The sequence below is a fragment of the Pomacea canaliculata genome, linkage group LG5 (genome assembly GCF_003073045.1).
Source record: "Pomacea canaliculata isolate SZHN2017 linkage group LG5, ASM307304v1, whole genome shotgun sequence".
NCBI classification, from domain to species: domain Eukaryota; kingdom Metazoa; phylum Mollusca; class Gastropoda; order Architaenioglossa; family Ampullariidae; genus Pomacea; species Pomacea canaliculata.
The window spans coordinates 21,476,538-21,493,831 of NC_037594.1; the positions used below are offsets into that span (position 1 = coordinate 21,476,538).

The window sequence follows — 17,294 nt, forward strand, 5'->3', positions numbered from 1 at the left end:
TTAAATGATAAATTTTAATGTTATTAAAGTGAAAAAATACAATGTAATACCATCTTGAAAATCTTTATAAAAACTGGATGGTAATTGTAAAAGTTCTCATTATGCTTGGAGACAGAAAATTAATGCACTTAAGTCGAATACCTGAAGCCATCAGCAACCACATTAGCAAACATAAACCTAAAGAAAAAATTATCTAAAGTGTATAATAATAATTCATTTATTGATGAAGTGATAATAAGTTTGTATATTTGTGGAAATGGATGTCTGTCTGGATTTTAATATTACATATCAAAATTGTAATACTCTGTATCAAAAATACTGACAGCAAAAGTCTAAATATCATGACTAGAGTGAGACGTCATAATATGTTTGTAGATTCTTGAATGTTCCCATAACATGCATACACACCATACATCTTTGTTATGCAAACCCAAAACGGCCTCTGAAGTCCTCCATACAGCCCACTGTTGTCCATTCTTTACTGTATTTGCAATATTTCTCAATGCTGTTCAAATATGTATTGCCATCATGACCTCCAGCAGCATAGATGGAGCCACCAATGAAAGCTACCCCAACACCACGCCGAGGTATATTGAGAGATTGGACAACTGTCCACTGATTAGTGCTGGGATCATAGGCTTCCACGCTGGCCAGGCTGCAAAAGATATGTTAAAAACAGTTAAGATTTAATAATCAAAGCTGAGGTAATTGATAACATATGAAGTAATGACAAGGAAAATGTGATAATAATATGAGACTTTTATGTTCTTTGAATTAGTGCAGACTGTTTTTTTTTTAAAAGAGGAATTAAGCTTTTAAGATAAGATTTAAATGTATTTCCTAAGATATCAAGCAAGAAACAATATCTAAGGCCGCTATTTTCTTCTGGTAGCCAGAGAAAACTGTTAAACTTCTTCTAGGTAATAAATCTATTATTCAGACTTTTTAAAAATACTTTATAGTCATGTCTTTCCTGAAAATATATGAAATGCTGCAGCACATTTGCCCAATATCAGCATCAGAAAAAAATGTTTCCTTAACAAGGTGGAATTCAAAAACGCTAAACTGTCACCATCATATAATTGTGTACCTACCACTGAGATTCACTGCTTCCTCCTACTACAAAGATCTTTTCCTCAAGAACTGCAGCATCCATCATAGATCTGGCTTCATGCATACTAGAAATTGGCTTCCACTGAAAGTTCTAAATGATCAAACATGTCAAAGACAATTTAAATGTTGAGAATTCTTATCTTTTTAAATGTTAAATGAACTTATTTATCCTAGTAAGCTAGCAATTTTCAAGCAGAAACAGAATATAACAGCTGCCAACTTCTATAGGGCTTGATCGTGACTAGGTATGTGAATGAGCACGTATTTGCAGCGTCCATTCCTGTGGTTTAACAAACTCTTTATTAAGGTCCATTTTAAGAATTTCTGTAAATTGATAAACTTTTTTTCCATCAAGCATTGTCCCAGGATGTTTCAAACACTCTACAGGTTTGCTTTTTTTTCAACCAGTCAAGTCATTCTGTTATTAGCTATGTCTTAGTCAAGTGTCTTCTGACTAAGCAATGTTTACATAAAATCATCCAAGAATATTTTCTCAACTGTGATGTATTTTGTTATCAGTAATGCATCTTTGCCAAAATAACTGATTCCAGGCATTTGGCCAGCCCTATATGCCTTTACTTTAGATTTCAATTAAAACAATAAATATAAATTTACCCTTGTATCCAACACTTCTGCTGAACTTAGATCCATGCTGCCATCATAGCCTCCCAAAATAAAAATCTGACTGTGTATGCTGACAGCTGCTGCCATGCTCCGGGATGATAGCATTTCTTGACATAAACATAAAAGTGATCACCAAACGCATACCAAAATGAAATCCCACCATTTGAATGGAAAAAAAGTATTTTTTCCTCTTATCACCGATTTCTTCTTTTGTTAGGAAGCAGAAGATGCAAAAGGTACAGGGACAGAACAATAAATAGTACATTTAACTTCTCCTTCCCATGTAGGAATAGACTTATTTTACAGACTACAAAATCTTGTGATTCTGACAACCAAGAAAGTTTTTGAAATGCATTAGCAAGGAGATCACACTTATGCTTCTTGACATAATACTCCATTTTTATACAAACTGCAGTTCACAGCTTCCTTAGCTTGTTTGCTATTAATGTGTTTTTGTTGACTGAACTGTAAAGAGCTAAGCCAAAGACAAGGCAGCCTCACCACAACTCATATACAACATTTAAAAAGCATTTACATCAATTAGAACACACCTGGATTTTAAATTTCAAATAAAATATCAATATCTTTAACACCTACTGCCTCATTATAACTTCCGTATCTTAAAAACAAAAAATACATGAAAGACTATCCTCTCAAATTCTAGCATTTTAAGTTCCGTTTTACTTAGTACCTACATGTTCTATGGTACTGTAACTTAATTCAAAACATCTGATCCCACCAGTTGATTTAAGCTCTACAAATATAACACCTGTTGTTGCAGACCAGCTATTGGTGTCTACATCATATATCTCCACCGACCGCAAAGCATTCAAGCCATTATGTCCACCAAGAGCAAATATTTTGTCATCCACTGCAGCAGCAGACAAACTGGCTCGAGGTTCACACAGTCCTGCTCTAGGCATCCATGTATCTTTTTCAGTGTTGTACATCTACACTCACAAAACCAGATTCAAATTGATCAGCTAACTCTCAAAAAAAATTTGGTACCTTTACACACTAGTGTTTGTCTGCACGATGGTAATGCAATGGTGACCAAATACAATCATGATTGTAAAATATGACCAGATAAATATCTTCTTTTTTTTTTTATCTTCTTACTTCTGAGTGTGCATGTATGCATGTCTAAAATTTCTTTGCAACCTTAAATTTTTCTGCAGGTTTCAGCATTTATCACGACAGAAAAAAGTTCTCTCAAATTTAACATCTCAGATTTTTGCTGATCTGCTTCATTTATTATTCAAGAGAATGTGGCATAATGTCTGAAGTCTTTGAAGATGAAAACTAATAAATTACTTGTAAAATAAATAAAAAGGAAATTTTAGCGTGGTACCTCCACTGTGTTTATAGCACTTGTTCCATCAGATCCACCAATGGCATAAAGCATTTTTTCTATTACGACAACACTCAGGCTACGGCGGATTGTAGGCATAGGTGTTAGCTGTTTTGTCTTATTTGTGATGGGATTAAAGCTTTCCAATCTACAGAGAATATCTCGATTTGTAGTTTCTCCACCTGAAAAAAAAAGGGAAAGAAAAATTACTTTCTAAAATTTGTGGTGCCTTTGGTCTATGCTTCAGTCATTGATCAATACTGAGTGCTAAAGTGTACCCCGTTAACATTATAAGCACAGTCTTCTTACCACTTAGGAGTAGACTGATGAAAAGACAGCTTGATCAGGATGACAAGATTTCTATGAGAAGTCTTTGCACAAGAAAAGAAAATTAAGCCAATAGCAAGCAGACTGATACAGAAAATGAATGAAATGATGGTTATTACTATTTAGACCAACTGACCTGAACCTTCTTTTCAGGACATGGTACAACAGATTAAATCCCCACATACCAAATAAAATACTAATCAGATGGATAAATGCCCCTTAAACAATGGCTCTTTCACCATGAAACGCTTCCTCCAAATATTCTCCCATTATGATTTGCTTAAATAAATATGAATAACCTTGATCAGCAAACTCCATGACAACCTGCTAAGGCTATCAAGTATGTAAGATGTTTAGAGCTTAAAAAAGATTTTTTGAAAGCACAAAAGAGGTATTCAAGATTTAGACTATATCAATATCTCAGAATTGTTTTTTGTCAAAATATACTATTGTGTCCCTTAATCATCCAAGAATTAAAACTATTCCTGAGATTCATATGGGATAAGCTATATTTATATGTATACATAGTATGATAGCACTATGCATTTGTTTTTCTCTTTAGATTTTAGTGTCTGATGTTTGACCCTCACTTCTTGCTAGTCTCACCATCCTTGTGCTGTTTTCCTTGCCTAAGGCTTTTTGTATCTCATCTACAACTTTCACCTTTCTCATTGAGTGTTGATCTTCTCTACCAAACACAATAACAATCATTTTCTTTACTCTGAAAAACAACAGCAGACGAAGTCACATCTCCACATATATGCTGGTGATGGGATTAACCATCAAACCGAACCTGTTTTTTTATTACTGCTATTGTGCCATAGTTCTTCTGACCTTGTTATGTTTGTGTTATTACATAGGGTTCCTGCAATGTCAAAGAATGCATTTGGTAGTCAGATATTAAACCAGTAATGTATCCAACAAGAGTAGGCCATTGCATAGTCAGAATTTAATGGACTGCATCATTATAACCTTCGACATTCTTCGAGTGTGCAGTATGATCGACTTCAACAGAAAATTATTGTGATAGTCAAAAGGGATGTGTATGAGTTCATGAGTATGTATCTACATTCGAATTTGGGACCAACTGGCCAACAAATAGACATGTATATATGTGCATAATTATATGAGAGAGGTGAGAAATTTTTATGTTTGTGGATATGTTAGTGTGTATTGATATTACACTTATGCATATGAAAGTTCGAACTGGAGAGTTCTTCCACTGAAGGATTGTCTTCGTTGTTTTTGTAAAAGTGTCAACTGGTTTTTATAAAGCATGATGAACATGACTCAGGCTTGGCTACAACACCATATAAGCTTACTGATTATTATTACACAAATCATTCTTCTTGCCACTTATCAAATTGTTACATTTTGTTGACATAAATAATAATGGCAGCATCATTATTTTTCTATTGCTGGTTTTAAAGACTCCTAGAGACTGGATGTAGCTAAGAGACCTGTATGATACATCCTCACAAAGAACCTAGTTAATTCAACAAATTGCATAAAGTTACAGTAAAAATATGGCTGAGGTAAGAGTAGATTATATAACACTGTCAAACTACATTACAAGGAATTGTCAAAACAAAATAAAACAAACCAAACACTGATCAGGAACTATCAACTTCACTGAACCTGGAACTATTTTATAGCTTAGCTTTCAGCAGAGGATGAAAAAAAGTGCGTTTTCATTGTCAGTTACCCTTAGAAACCATTACCAAAAAAACTTTACACCCAAATGATGGGCAAAATCCGGCAGTTCTGGCACCATTTTTCAGACTGAGTGCAAAACCATGTTCCATCACTCACTGAGGGCAACTGCCCAAAACTGGGTTCGCTGGCAATGTTAGTGTTGTTGCGGTCCTAAGCTTCTTGAGAAGTAACAAGGAATAAACTAAATTAATCTAACACTAAACATCACTTACCCACAGCATACAAATATTCAGTGGCCCCAAAACCTACTCGTGGTTGAGCACGCAGGACAGACTCATTGAAAGCAAAGTTCAGGAGGTCAGGATGATAGATGCTGGCTTGAAATGCCCTTGCTTCCTTGAATGAGATTTATTTCACAGCTAAATTAATAAAATTACTCCCAGCATCTTTCCTTTTGGCTGCTCATGAGTTCACCAGTGCATGCATACAAACAGCAGTCAAACAAAGGTTGAAATGTTAGACTCTGTGATGCTTAACTACAGAGTTTAGCTCTCACTAAATTTAGCACAAACAGGTTTTATAACGCTAAAGAGACAATAATCATAAACTAAGATACCCCACACAGCACATAGTCATTATCACTAGCAGAAGAAAATATGGCAAGATAAGCACCTCTATACCATGCAGCAATGTAAAACTAGTGGGTGTTGCTTTCCACACACAATACAGAAAACGGTCAATTCCTTTTCTCAAATTCAAAAAAAAAAAAAATTATGTTCAGGATTAGAATGAATTGAGTGAAAACTCTTTATAGGTCACAATGAACTTTTACAGTAGAAAATCTTCCTTGTCAAAAGAGTGGTTTTCAAGACAAAAGAAAAAATAATAAAGGAAGGAAAAATATTGAACCAGGAAAAAGAAATGCATATATACTCCAACATTCTTCATTTTAAATGCTCTAACTCAGGGGTGCCCAACCTATGGCCTGCGGACCTCATCCGGCAGGCTCATTTTAACCTGGCATAACATAATTTAATTTTTAACGTCATGATTCTGGCAAAAGCCATGTTCTGGCCCACAAGATTTTATATTATGTCCAGTGTGGCCCTTGGGCGAGAAAAGGTTGGGCACCACTGCTGTAACTGTTCACTTCCCCATCTCCCGTTTCTTTATGCAAAAATGCTTTTCCAAAATTCCTTTTCAAACAGTAAACCATATTATGTACTGTTCACATTTTTATTTTTCCTATTCACCATGTACACATATAGACAGACCTGGAAATAGTGACGACATTGTTCATTGTTGGTGAAGAGCTTATGTTTGCTGACTTTACCCATGAGGAACTCCCACTGTACCAATGGCAGCCTCACATTCTCCATGATCTTGACCATGTCTTCTACTCGTCCCTCAGGATCAAATTCTAGCCACCTCATGACTGCTGTGTAAACTTCTTCCTCTTTGCGCACCTTTGCGACAATTTCATGAGGTGACAGTTAGACCTTTGCCATAGACCATGACCTTCCTCATTGTAGTAGAAATAATAATAATAATGATTCAATTTGTGACATGCATTTATTTCTCTATGATGAGCTCAAATTGCTATGCACGAAAGATTAAAAACAAAGCAGCAGTTAATCATATAACAAAGAAACACGAGGCAGCCAATGCACGAAACTATGGAAAACTGGAATGAAGTGTATGGATGAAGGGGAAGAACTCCAGAGGGAACAAAAAAGTTCACTTCTTAAATTCTTTTAAATATTTCTTAAAGAGGTGGGTTCTGTGGCCGGTCTCAACAGCTTTGAATGCCTTCACACCTCAACAATAATGACAGAATTGTAAATAAGAAGAAAACGATTTTTTTTCTTTGCCAAGTAACATTACACTTGGCTTTATGATGCCTACCACTTGCTCTCAAATACTAATCATGCACCTAAACTCACAGACACCACTACTACCTATTATTTGCATGCCCCAAAAATTATTCCATCCATATACATATGCTAACACACACAAACTCTTTCTCTTTCTCCCTCAATTCTTTCACATACAATAACATATAAAACTACCCACACATTTCAGATATTTACCATGGATGCCAAAACATTTGCAAGCAGACACATTAGAAAACTTGCTCACAAGCATGCACTACACATGACCCCCACTATACATGATGAGACACACTCAACTATTAGTGTTAGCATGAGCCACATTGGAGTTCAGATATGCTGCTTCAGCAAAGAAACTGTTTCTCAGCCAGGATGTTCAGGTCCAGATAGTCAATTCCTGACCCCAGAGGGCATGAGGAAGAACAGGCCATTGGACTGGGTGGGATGCGTCTACCACAAACTTGCACACTCTGCACAGACTGTGCTGAGCATAGATTGTGTCCCATGGAAGGGTAAGTAGGTCACAGCCAATAGTTCTGGTACCAGCACACACCACCGGGCTGTCGTCAAACTTTTTCCTGGGTGATGCAGCCATGCCCGACAGTGAGAATGTCAGTACACAATCACAGGTAAACCTGGACCAGAATGATTGGGCCAGAGAAGGAACATCTGCTGTGGCCCTGAGTGGAGATTAGCATAAACAGACTGATTTGGGTGGTAGGGCATCAGTAGCTCAGGACAAGTCCCCAGTAGCAGTGTGGAGATCTTGTAAGCAACTGGCAGTCCATGGGTTGCGGAGAATGGATGTAGCATGGTCTACTTTATGCCTGTGGAAGTCAATATGAGTGGAATTATTCTGAGCCATTTGAAGTTTGTCCAGTGGGTGGTGAGGGAGATCGATGAGAAGAAAGCTGCAGTAATCCATCCAGACAAACAAAAGTGGACATAAGATTTCTGGTGGTGGAAACTGGCAGCAAAGGCTGGATGTGACTGATCCTGAGAAGATTAAGATGGACTTGCAGATTGCATTGATGTGAGATTCATGAGACAAAGACATGTCAATGATGACACCAAGATTACTGATGGTCTGTGAAAAAAGGGATGTTTACTCCAGAAAATATAAAACGTAATACAGGATGGCGCACATTGCAGTTTATTTGCAGAGGTTATTCGAAAGAACTTCAGCTTTGTCATCATTCAATTTCTAGTTGTTGGTGGACATCCAGGATTTTATTGCCTGCTGTTTATTGTGTGCTAGTGATGCTGTAGGCTCAAGTGACTGATGATGAGATTAAATGGTTGGATGTACTCGGTGAATAAAATAGGCAACGAACAGAACCCTTAAGGCACACAATACTTCAAAGTAACAAAGGGAGAAGTCAACTAGGTAAGTACCAGAATCAGTTCAAAAAGTGCCAGACAGACTGAAAGTAACAAGAAGGTGATGGGGAAAAAAATGTCTTGGTCAAGTGTATCAAACACAGATCCAACATTGATCATAATGTGATCCCTGTTGCAGATAAACAGTAAGATGTAGTACTTGTAGCAAACACCATTTCAGCTGAAGAAATCTCACAGCAGACAGACCAACATGTTCAAGTAGATTATTAGTAGGCATAATGGTTCAGGAGCTGGAGCAGCTCAACCTTTATGAGTACTTCAGAGATGGAAATGGATGATAGTTTTTTTTTAGGTTATTAGGGTCAAAGCCATTTTTTTTTCTTTTAGAAGTGTGGTGATGACAGCCGATTTAAATGAGGGTACACACTAGCAGACAAGGAGCATTGTGAGTGATCATTGTAATTATCCAGTCAAGACACTTGTGCAAGAGATAGGAATCAGTTTGGTGCCTTGGTGATAATATTCATGACCTAGAACTGGGTGATAGGCACAAAGTCAATTAAAGGCATTCCTCTGATGGTGCTGGTTTTATTTTTCTGAAAAGTATTTGCAGAACATACCAGGAAGCTGCTATAAATGGCATGGTAGTAGGCAGAGTAAAGGTATATTCATTGGCCAACATTTCAAAACTAATCCTTGCTGAAAGTACATTATTTTAATTTTGAAAATCTGCAGAAATAATCAAGCATTTAATAAATCTCTCTGTGATGCAAAAAAAAGTATCTCGGTGGACTGTCAGACCCATCTTTTTCCACTGGCACTGACACTGCTCTCTTTGCTTATTTTACCTCAGGTGTGAGCCATAGAGTAGAGGGGTGGTCAGTAACACTGCAGACAGAGCTAAGTATCATGCCTATCCAATATAGCAGCAAGTCCCAAGTTTTAGACAGATACTAGGTCATTTGAGCTGTCACAACCTTCAAATTAGACTAGCACAGAAGTGTAATAAACCACCCTCCAAGGTACCTTAAAGGATAGTCTTCGACAAAGTGTTGTGTTGTCTTATTTGTCATGGCCAAACCAGACCAGCTTACATCGAATCACTGTTGCAAGCAGATGTATCCTACAAGCGTGGCAACTGTGCTTTGTACAAGGTCATCGGTGTTTGCTCTCTATACAAGATCTGGAACAGCCTCTTCAGGCATTTGTTCTCAAATGCCTCGATTCTCCTCTCTGTATTGGCAAACAGAGTCCAAATTTCTCGCCTGTAAAGCAGGAGACTCGTACAGATTGTACTTCATAGTAAATCTGATGTGGCTGTAACCAACCCTGTCCAGCCTTGCCATTGCTGCTGCAACTCTGTTGTGATCCTGATGTAGATGTCAGTCATGGAGCTGCTGTCTTTAGAGAGGGTGGCTTCAAAGTACACAAAACTGTTTACCTCCTTGAGTTGTACCCCGTTTATGTAGATATCTGCTTTGCCATGACCAATGACCATGACTTTACTCTTGTCAATTTTGGTCTCCATCCCACATGCATTTCAACTGTCAGTCTCTTGGTAAGGTCTTGAAATTCTGTAATTGCCTGCTACCAGATCGATGTCTGCAAAGTGTACATTGTAAATTGGCCTTCCATGGATGGAAATGGAAGGGTGATGATTGTGGAGGACTTAACATATGATGTTCTTTAAAAAGATGCTAAACAGCACAGATGATATGGGGTATCCTTGAAATAAACTTACTGTTGTGTGAAGAAAGCTCCCGCTTGATTATTCAGCAGTACTGCGCTGAGTTCTTTAACACCACTTTGATGGCGTGAACAAGACCCTCTTTGATGTTGAATTTTTGTATCACATGCCATAGCCTCTAATGCCAGGCTTGGTCAAAAGACTTTTTAAAGTCTATGAAGTTGTGGAAGAGATTCCACTGATGTTCCTATATAAGGATGCAACAGTTCAAAGATCTCCTACCTGGTCTAAAGCCAGCCAGCAGTTCCTCTGTAGTCGTGCTGATTTGATTTTGTATTAGTTTCAGCATGACTTTACTTTGCTCAAATATTGTTTTAAAAAGTCCTTTAAAAAGTTATACAACAAAGTTGTTATCCAAACTAATGAAGAAAATAAGCATATTGTAAAATTAACAGCATCAAGAACTGTGGTCACCTTTTTGCACAGGCTGAGTCACTAAAGACAGATGTGCAAGAAGAGCCTTGAGAAAATGCATATAATTTTAAGCCAATATTAATGCTTATTCAGTAATTTCTCTTTCTCCTCCCCAACATTTCACTTACCAATAATAAAAGTATAAGAATTTGGAGACTGAGTTAAAGTACACTCTAACAAGGATTACTTTACATGTAGACACACAATAAATATATATTTTTTAAAACAACTGCTATCTATTCAGTAACAACTAACAATGTTACCTTTAGTTTATCACGTGCAACCAGGTCAACAACTTGAGTAGCAGACAAATGCAAAAACTCATCATTTTGTGAAACTTCTAGAAAATTGTCTTGGCAGTAACTGTCTGCTGAAGCATATAGTGTAAAACACCCAAGACACTGTGCAAAATCTCTAATCCCTAGGCAGTTGGATGGATGCAACTGTTCCATCAAGAATTTGGTACACAAATGTTCTAGAGATGAAATATGCATGATGGATGCTGCATGTAACACCATCTGTACATTCTCTTCTGTCAGCAAAAGCACCGAGGTGTAAGCATACTCCACTATCATGTGTAGAACACTTGAACTAAGCCCCTGAATTTCTATTTCAGTTTGCTGGCTTTCATCAAGGTGAGAACAAAACATTGCTTTAAAATAAGGGCTCACAGCAGCCAGGACTACCCTATGAGCTGATACAACTTGATTTTGTGCTTTTAGTCGTACATCACACAATTGCTCTTGCCTCCACAATGAGTGCACCTCAGTCATTAGATTCTTGAAGAATGCCTCCTCATGCTGATGTGCCATAATTTCTTTGCGACCTTTCAATCTAATAAATATTCTACAATATTTACTGCACTTGAGCTTTTAATGTCACCTGAAAAAGAGGTATCATTTAAATGAGTTTTGTTTTATCTATAAGTACATTTGTTTTGAGGTACACCTCTAATTCTTTCTGTATTATTTACCTTAAACCCATTATTCATAAAATGGTGATAATATCCTGTTAAAGATTACAGCATCATTTAACTTTAATTTTAAGCTGTCTGTTTAATAGGTAGTGAAAAGCATACCACTAGTTTGACAGCATTTGAAAGTGTACATGATTTCACTTGACATTTTATTTTATTCATTTCCTCATGAGATGTATGGAGAAATTTTAACTATACACAATCAGCAGTTTACCAATACAAGTCCTGAGTATATGCACAAAGATAAAAGATACATAAAAGTAAATACAATACTGTGTTTTACGAAAAAGCAAAGCATAACAATGATACTTAATGATGACTAAAATATTAATAACTTTTGTAGCGCATTACCATGAGTTAACTACATGCTTTAAAAGCTTCATTGCGCTCATTATATACATAACCTGAAAGTCCTGAAGGCTTTTAAAATCAGGTTTGCTTATTTTTCTCTCATGGTACTCAGACACGATTTCTATAATTTATTATTGATATCATGCATTATATACTCCCCCCTCCAAATATAGAATATAAAAACTTAAATTACTCAGATCCTGACATAAAAGCAAATGATACAGATGTATCATTTGGGTGGCACATGCAACGCCATGTTAAGGTGCTTCAACACATATTATTGGTATGATCACATTGAACTGAGAGACGTAAAGCAACAGGTTAAACTGTGGGAACTGGGCATAGAGCTGTGCATCTTTAATGAATTGCTCTTAATGAATGAACTAAGTGATAAAGTGATGTTTTAGTTGTATGTTTTTTTTTTTGGCATTGGTTCAAATTATATCTGGCAGATAATGCTCACGGTGTCGAATGGCACCAGAATAACGCATTTGTTCCAATTTTTTTTAAAATGAGAAACCTGCATGCCGTGACCCTTATTTATCGTCTAAGGTGTACTACATGTACTACAACCTTCTGCAAAGTTACTCAACCAAAAGTTGAAGAGAGTGCGAAAAATGAATGAATCTCAAAGTATATATATATAACTATATAAGCAAACAATGTATAGTACTTCGTACTCATATCTTGAATAACACTTTACAGTTAAGATTATAAGTTCATGTAAACGATAACTTACTTGTTTTCTACTCTTCCTTTAAGCATCGAAGGTGAAAACACTGCTAGCCTTCTCAGGCTTTGGGGCTATGCTCTTCTAATAGTCATGCACGCAGACAGTATGGTACAGTATCGTTCATGATTTAAAAAAAATTGAATAATGAAAGAAAAACATTACTGTTCATTAATTCTATTTTCTGTAAGAGTTCAATTATTTCGATATGCCTTTTCATGACATGCACTCAAAGAAAGATTTTAAAATACCGCAATCCGGTTTCTTTATATCTTTACTAGTTTCTAGTATAAGAGAGCCGCCATTTTGAACAGTCACATGACAGGGGTATAGAAAATAAAATAAGAAGACCCCAATTCCGGCGATATTGACGTGGCATGTGCAACGAAGAAATCGCCACGTCCGCCATCTTGCTAAGTTTAGAGAGCCAAGTAAGTACAAATATAGCTTAATACGTGTCCTCATTGGCATTTGAGCAGTTCGTCCTGAGTTGATATAGGTCGTAACGAAGACTGACTGAAATCTGCCATGTAAGTTGTAACAAAATATGACCACGATTATGTTAAAAATACTATTCGTTGACTCTGAGACCGCCCTTTCTCTACCTAAGCTTACAACCGGGAAGACCGGAGACAGGAGTAAACGCTAGTAAAGTAGCTGACAATACAATAATTATAATAATTGAGTGCCTTGCACCTACGTAGTTTGCTGATACGTTCACAGAGAAGTCAGAATCTTAACAAATGTTGTGATATAATTATTGGTAACTTGGTGATGTCTTACAGAAGTCTACGCCCTGTAAGCAAAAGTTGACATGACGATGAATCATAATTTATAAATTCCTGTTAAATCAAATATCAGTTGAAAACACTGACAATACTCACATCCTGATAACTAATATGTTTAGAAATAAAAGTTTCAAAGGCAATTCTGGCACCATTAGCACTGTTTATGAACAGATCCACGCCCATCGTTTGTTGATGCAAATAATGGTTAAAAGTATTCTTTCGTTCCACTAATACTGGCAGAACCCAGTGTCGAAGTAGTTTTTTTTAAAATAAAATCTGGAAAACAGCTTTTTATATCCTGTGTAGAAAGTTACGTAGTATGATTTTAGTGAATATTTCTTTTCTATAAAATATCAGTGATATGAATCAGTAATACAATGGGATTCATATTACTGTAGTTATTTTAAGGCTGCTCAGTTTCAGTGTGAAAAATGCAAGTCTTTTAGCTTAAGACTAAGTCAAAACTAAGAGCATTCTAAGTAAATACTAGTTTTTTTTTCCATTTTCTTCATTTGACATCCATAAATTAAACCATATTCTCAATGTCAAAAAAGAGCATTGGTTATAGATACATTTTAAGGTATGGTTCTGTAGTTAAAATTATTTTTTTATTATTATCCTCCCAACTGTTGGTGGTCATATTTTGTGTAATAAATCTCATGGTCATCTTGTCTTTGGAGTAGCATTTTTGAAAGAAAATAACAATATGAACTGACTGAAGTGAGTATATAATGTAGCTAATTCATTTGACTGCTGTGCAGTTAACATCAAAGTGTAAGTTCGGTCCAGGGTAAGATTAATAGTGAATGATAAATATGTACTAGTGATACTTTCTTATTATGTTTGTTGACAAAGCCTAGTTAATCTTTAAACCATGCTTACTTTAGCATACATTAGCACAAATTAAAAATGATGTTCCCATTGCAGTGAGCCCTATTCTTTACTACCCTCACCATTTCCATTTCCCTTTCACAACTTCTATGTTCTATAAAGAGTATTAGTAAAGGTGCTTTAAAAACGGTAACATTTTGACAGTGTTCACTTATGATGCACCAGTGTGCCTTTGTGCGTGTCTGTAATCTGAATTTACACAGTGGTAGTGAGCCACAGTAATGTCTTTTACAATATCACCTGTATCCAAGGTTAAAACAATAGGATTTATTTAGAATCATGGCATTTCGGAAGATAGTATACTTAATTATATATATATTTTTTGTCTCTTGCATGCTGTTGATTCTTTAACACTGCTTTTGCTTTTCTTGACTACACTAACCCATGCCAGATACGCAAGATAGCAATGTAGCATCAAATGAGAGTATGCTAAAAGTAGAAGTAGTACTAATTGGAAATTTTCCTTGGAAGATGGAAGTCAAGGTGTCTGTAACTTGAATACAAAGCAGTCAAAGGGCATGGTTCATTTTTTAAATGGACAGCACTGTTGAAGAAACTGGATGTTTGATCCACTGTGGAAAAATAAGAAAAACAAACTAGACTACCTGTTCATGACTGTTGTCAGTGTTACAGAAATGCGAGCTTGCATCTGGGAAGACATTGGCAACTCATCAAATTTCATTTGTCTCATGATCTTGTTGCGGGCTTTTTGCTTACTTTTCACCAAGCGCGCTTAATGCCATAGTTTGTTGTGGCTGTTTGATTTGGAGACATACCACAAAAAAGCAGGTAATTCATTATTTCTCTTTGTAATTTAGAGAGTCTGGCATTTACAAAGTTCCAGTTTGTAAAAATTAATGAATTCCTGAGATTATAGTAATGTAGCTGTACATTCGCAGATAGATATGTATAGTTTTGTGAGAACTTGATAATTTTTTTAAAAAACTACAGAAAATAAGCGAAGCATAAGTAAATATCAACAAAGCAATCTGTAGTATATATGACCAGACTGAAAATGCGAACAGTCATGCAATCAGGTTGTCTAGTTCTGTATTTATCATTTAAACTAGTTTAGAAAAGGTGGCTGTGGTCACTTTGCAGCTGTATTAAAATATTTTGCTGAAGAATTAGTGATATGTGCTCAAGCAATACATTTTATATCTTTTTTTCATGTAATGTTCAAACTTTCTTGCTGAACAGTTATATAGATGGATTCGTGTAGCCTACTCCTACTTTTGTGTTTTGTGGTTCTCTATGCTAGCACTCTCAAATTGGATTTGTATACTCGAAAGTCTGTTGAGCATAAAATACTTAATCTCACTTGCACCGAGTCCTCCTTTACGTATTCAGTGGTCATATATTGTACAGAGAGAATACCTTTTGAGAAAGGCATTTTCTTTTGTTCTTTCCTTTTCAGTTCAGGCTGAGGAGATGGCACTGAAACCTTTGTAAAACAAATTAATATCCTGTTTATATATATATATGATCTTATTACCACTCATTCATTGATTTTTTTATATTTTTTTTGCACAATCTTTGTGATGCATCACAAGTTCTTTGAATTTACCCTTTATCCTGCTTTTTTCAAATATAGCTTAGTTTAATTTCTGCTTAGATAAAGCAGATACTAAGCATCAGAATACCTGCCTCAACTTCATCATTTATTTAGTTTAGTTTATACCTTGCTGCTCCCTTAAGGAGCCTAGGGCCGCATCATCTTTTATTTACACACTTGTAATACACATTTTCTGTTGTAATGAGTAGATGGTTTTGGTTTTTGGGTATTACTAACAATTGATTTGTTTACTTCAAAAATGAGCTTTAAGATTTTTTTTAAAAGATGGAAAATTATCAAATACTATTTTGGCCAACTGAATGTTCTATTTTTGCCTTTGTTTATTTACAGAAATTATTTGCTTATCAGTAGTGGTACAATGACAATACAGCAATCTGTGGAGGCCACACCAGTTCCTTTATGGTGTGTAAAGATGATTGTAGTTTTATTTCACATCTGCTGTATCTTAAAATGTGTGTGATCTTTTTTTTTCCAGACGATAAATAGCAACAATGGGAATGATTCAGAGCTTATTCAGAGGGCTGTTTGGAAAAAAAGAAATGAGAATATTGATGGTAGGTTTGGATGCAGCAGGGAAAACTACCATTTTATACAAGCTGAAATTGGGAGAGATTGTAACAACCATTCCAACCATAGGTAAGCCAGTTTGTTTTACATTTTTAAGATTGACATTTGTGAAAATCGCTCACATAGCTCATATTTTATAAGACTGCTTGAGTTCTGACTTTAGTCATGCAAGTCAAAAGGATGATATAAATCCTGGAATGCTTGAAGTTACTTTTGAAATGACTAAGCATTACTCGCAGTAGTGAAAATATACTAATATTGCATTTAATATGGACTGGTATCCTGCAGATAGGTTCTTTATCGCCATTTTCATACAGAAAGAAATTTTCAAACTTTCTGTCAGTCACCTCTTTTTGTTTTAATGGAGTTGTTTGGAAATGCTTCAGCTAGCATAATTATTGTTTATCCCACCTCAACTTATTTATGTCTGTGATCTGTAGAAAATGATTCACATGCGTTATATTTCCTAAGATGCAGCCACAGAGCATGGGTCATATATGCATGAAAGAGTTAACAAACTGGGCACTGCAAGTGACTGTAATCATCATGCAACTATTGGTCACTGGATACTTATACAACTGTAGTCAGAATTGTGCAGTACATAGCCAGCACCAATGAGTTAATGAGTCTACATGTTTTTTGCTGTAAATTCACATATATATATAGGTAGCAGTGTGAATATAAAGTCACATAGAGAATTAACAGCAACAAATACCTAATTTTATCAGGGAAGGTGAACAGCAAAAGATTTGAATGGGCTTTTATTGTATACCTGTCATTCCCTAGACTAAGCGATTCTGTAGCCACCAGGGCCATGAGACATGTTTATTTTCTGTTCACAAAAATGTTGCAAAAACAAGAAAATATTTAATAAAATTGACGATAGGAGAAGGTATAATTTATGAGAAAGAAATGGATGACAGAATCAGCGTATCAAACATTATCAGCAATTT

The 17,294-nt window shown here is 35.9% G+C and overlaps 2 protein-coding genes across 5 annotated transcripts in view; one reads left to right on the forward strand and one right to left on the reverse strand.

Moving 5' to 3' along the window:
- On the reverse strand, nucleotides 1-12,828 carry LOC112565350 (kelch-like protein diablo). Its single transcript, XM_025240757.1, has 9 exons — nucleotides 12,529-12,828; nucleotides 10,726-11,344; nucleotides 6,346-6,537; nucleotides 5,344-5,467; nucleotides 3,089-3,270; nucleotides 2,507-2,687; nucleotides 1,729-1,844; nucleotides 1,095-1,204; nucleotides 1-655 (listed from the first exon to the last, which is right to left on the reverse strand). Exons 2-9 carry the CDS (start codon nucleotides 11,272-11,274, stop codon nucleotides 421-423), a joined length of 1,689 nt encoding a protein of 562 aa, XP_025096542.1. The 5' UTR covers nucleotides 11,275-11,344; nucleotides 12,529-12,828; the 3' UTR covers nucleotides 1-420.
- Nucleotides 12,829-17,294, forward strand: part of LOC112565351 (ADP-ribosylation factor 2) — a 16,855-nt gene continuing 12,389 nt past the window's right edge. The window contains exons 1-2 of one of the 4 annotated variants that reach the window (XM_025240760.1): nucleotides 12,829-12,950; nucleotides 16,250-16,410. In XM_025240760.1, coding sequence (XP_025096545.1) covers nucleotides 16,266-16,410 — 145 coding nt within the window. In that variant the 5' untranslated portion in view covers nucleotides 12,829-12,950; nucleotides 16,250-16,265. Of the gene's footprint in view, nucleotides 13,050-16,249; nucleotides 16,411-17,294 lie in introns of all 4 variants that reach the window. The other 3 variants (XM_025240761.1, XM_025240758.1, XM_025240759.1) reach the window with 3 other exon arrangements.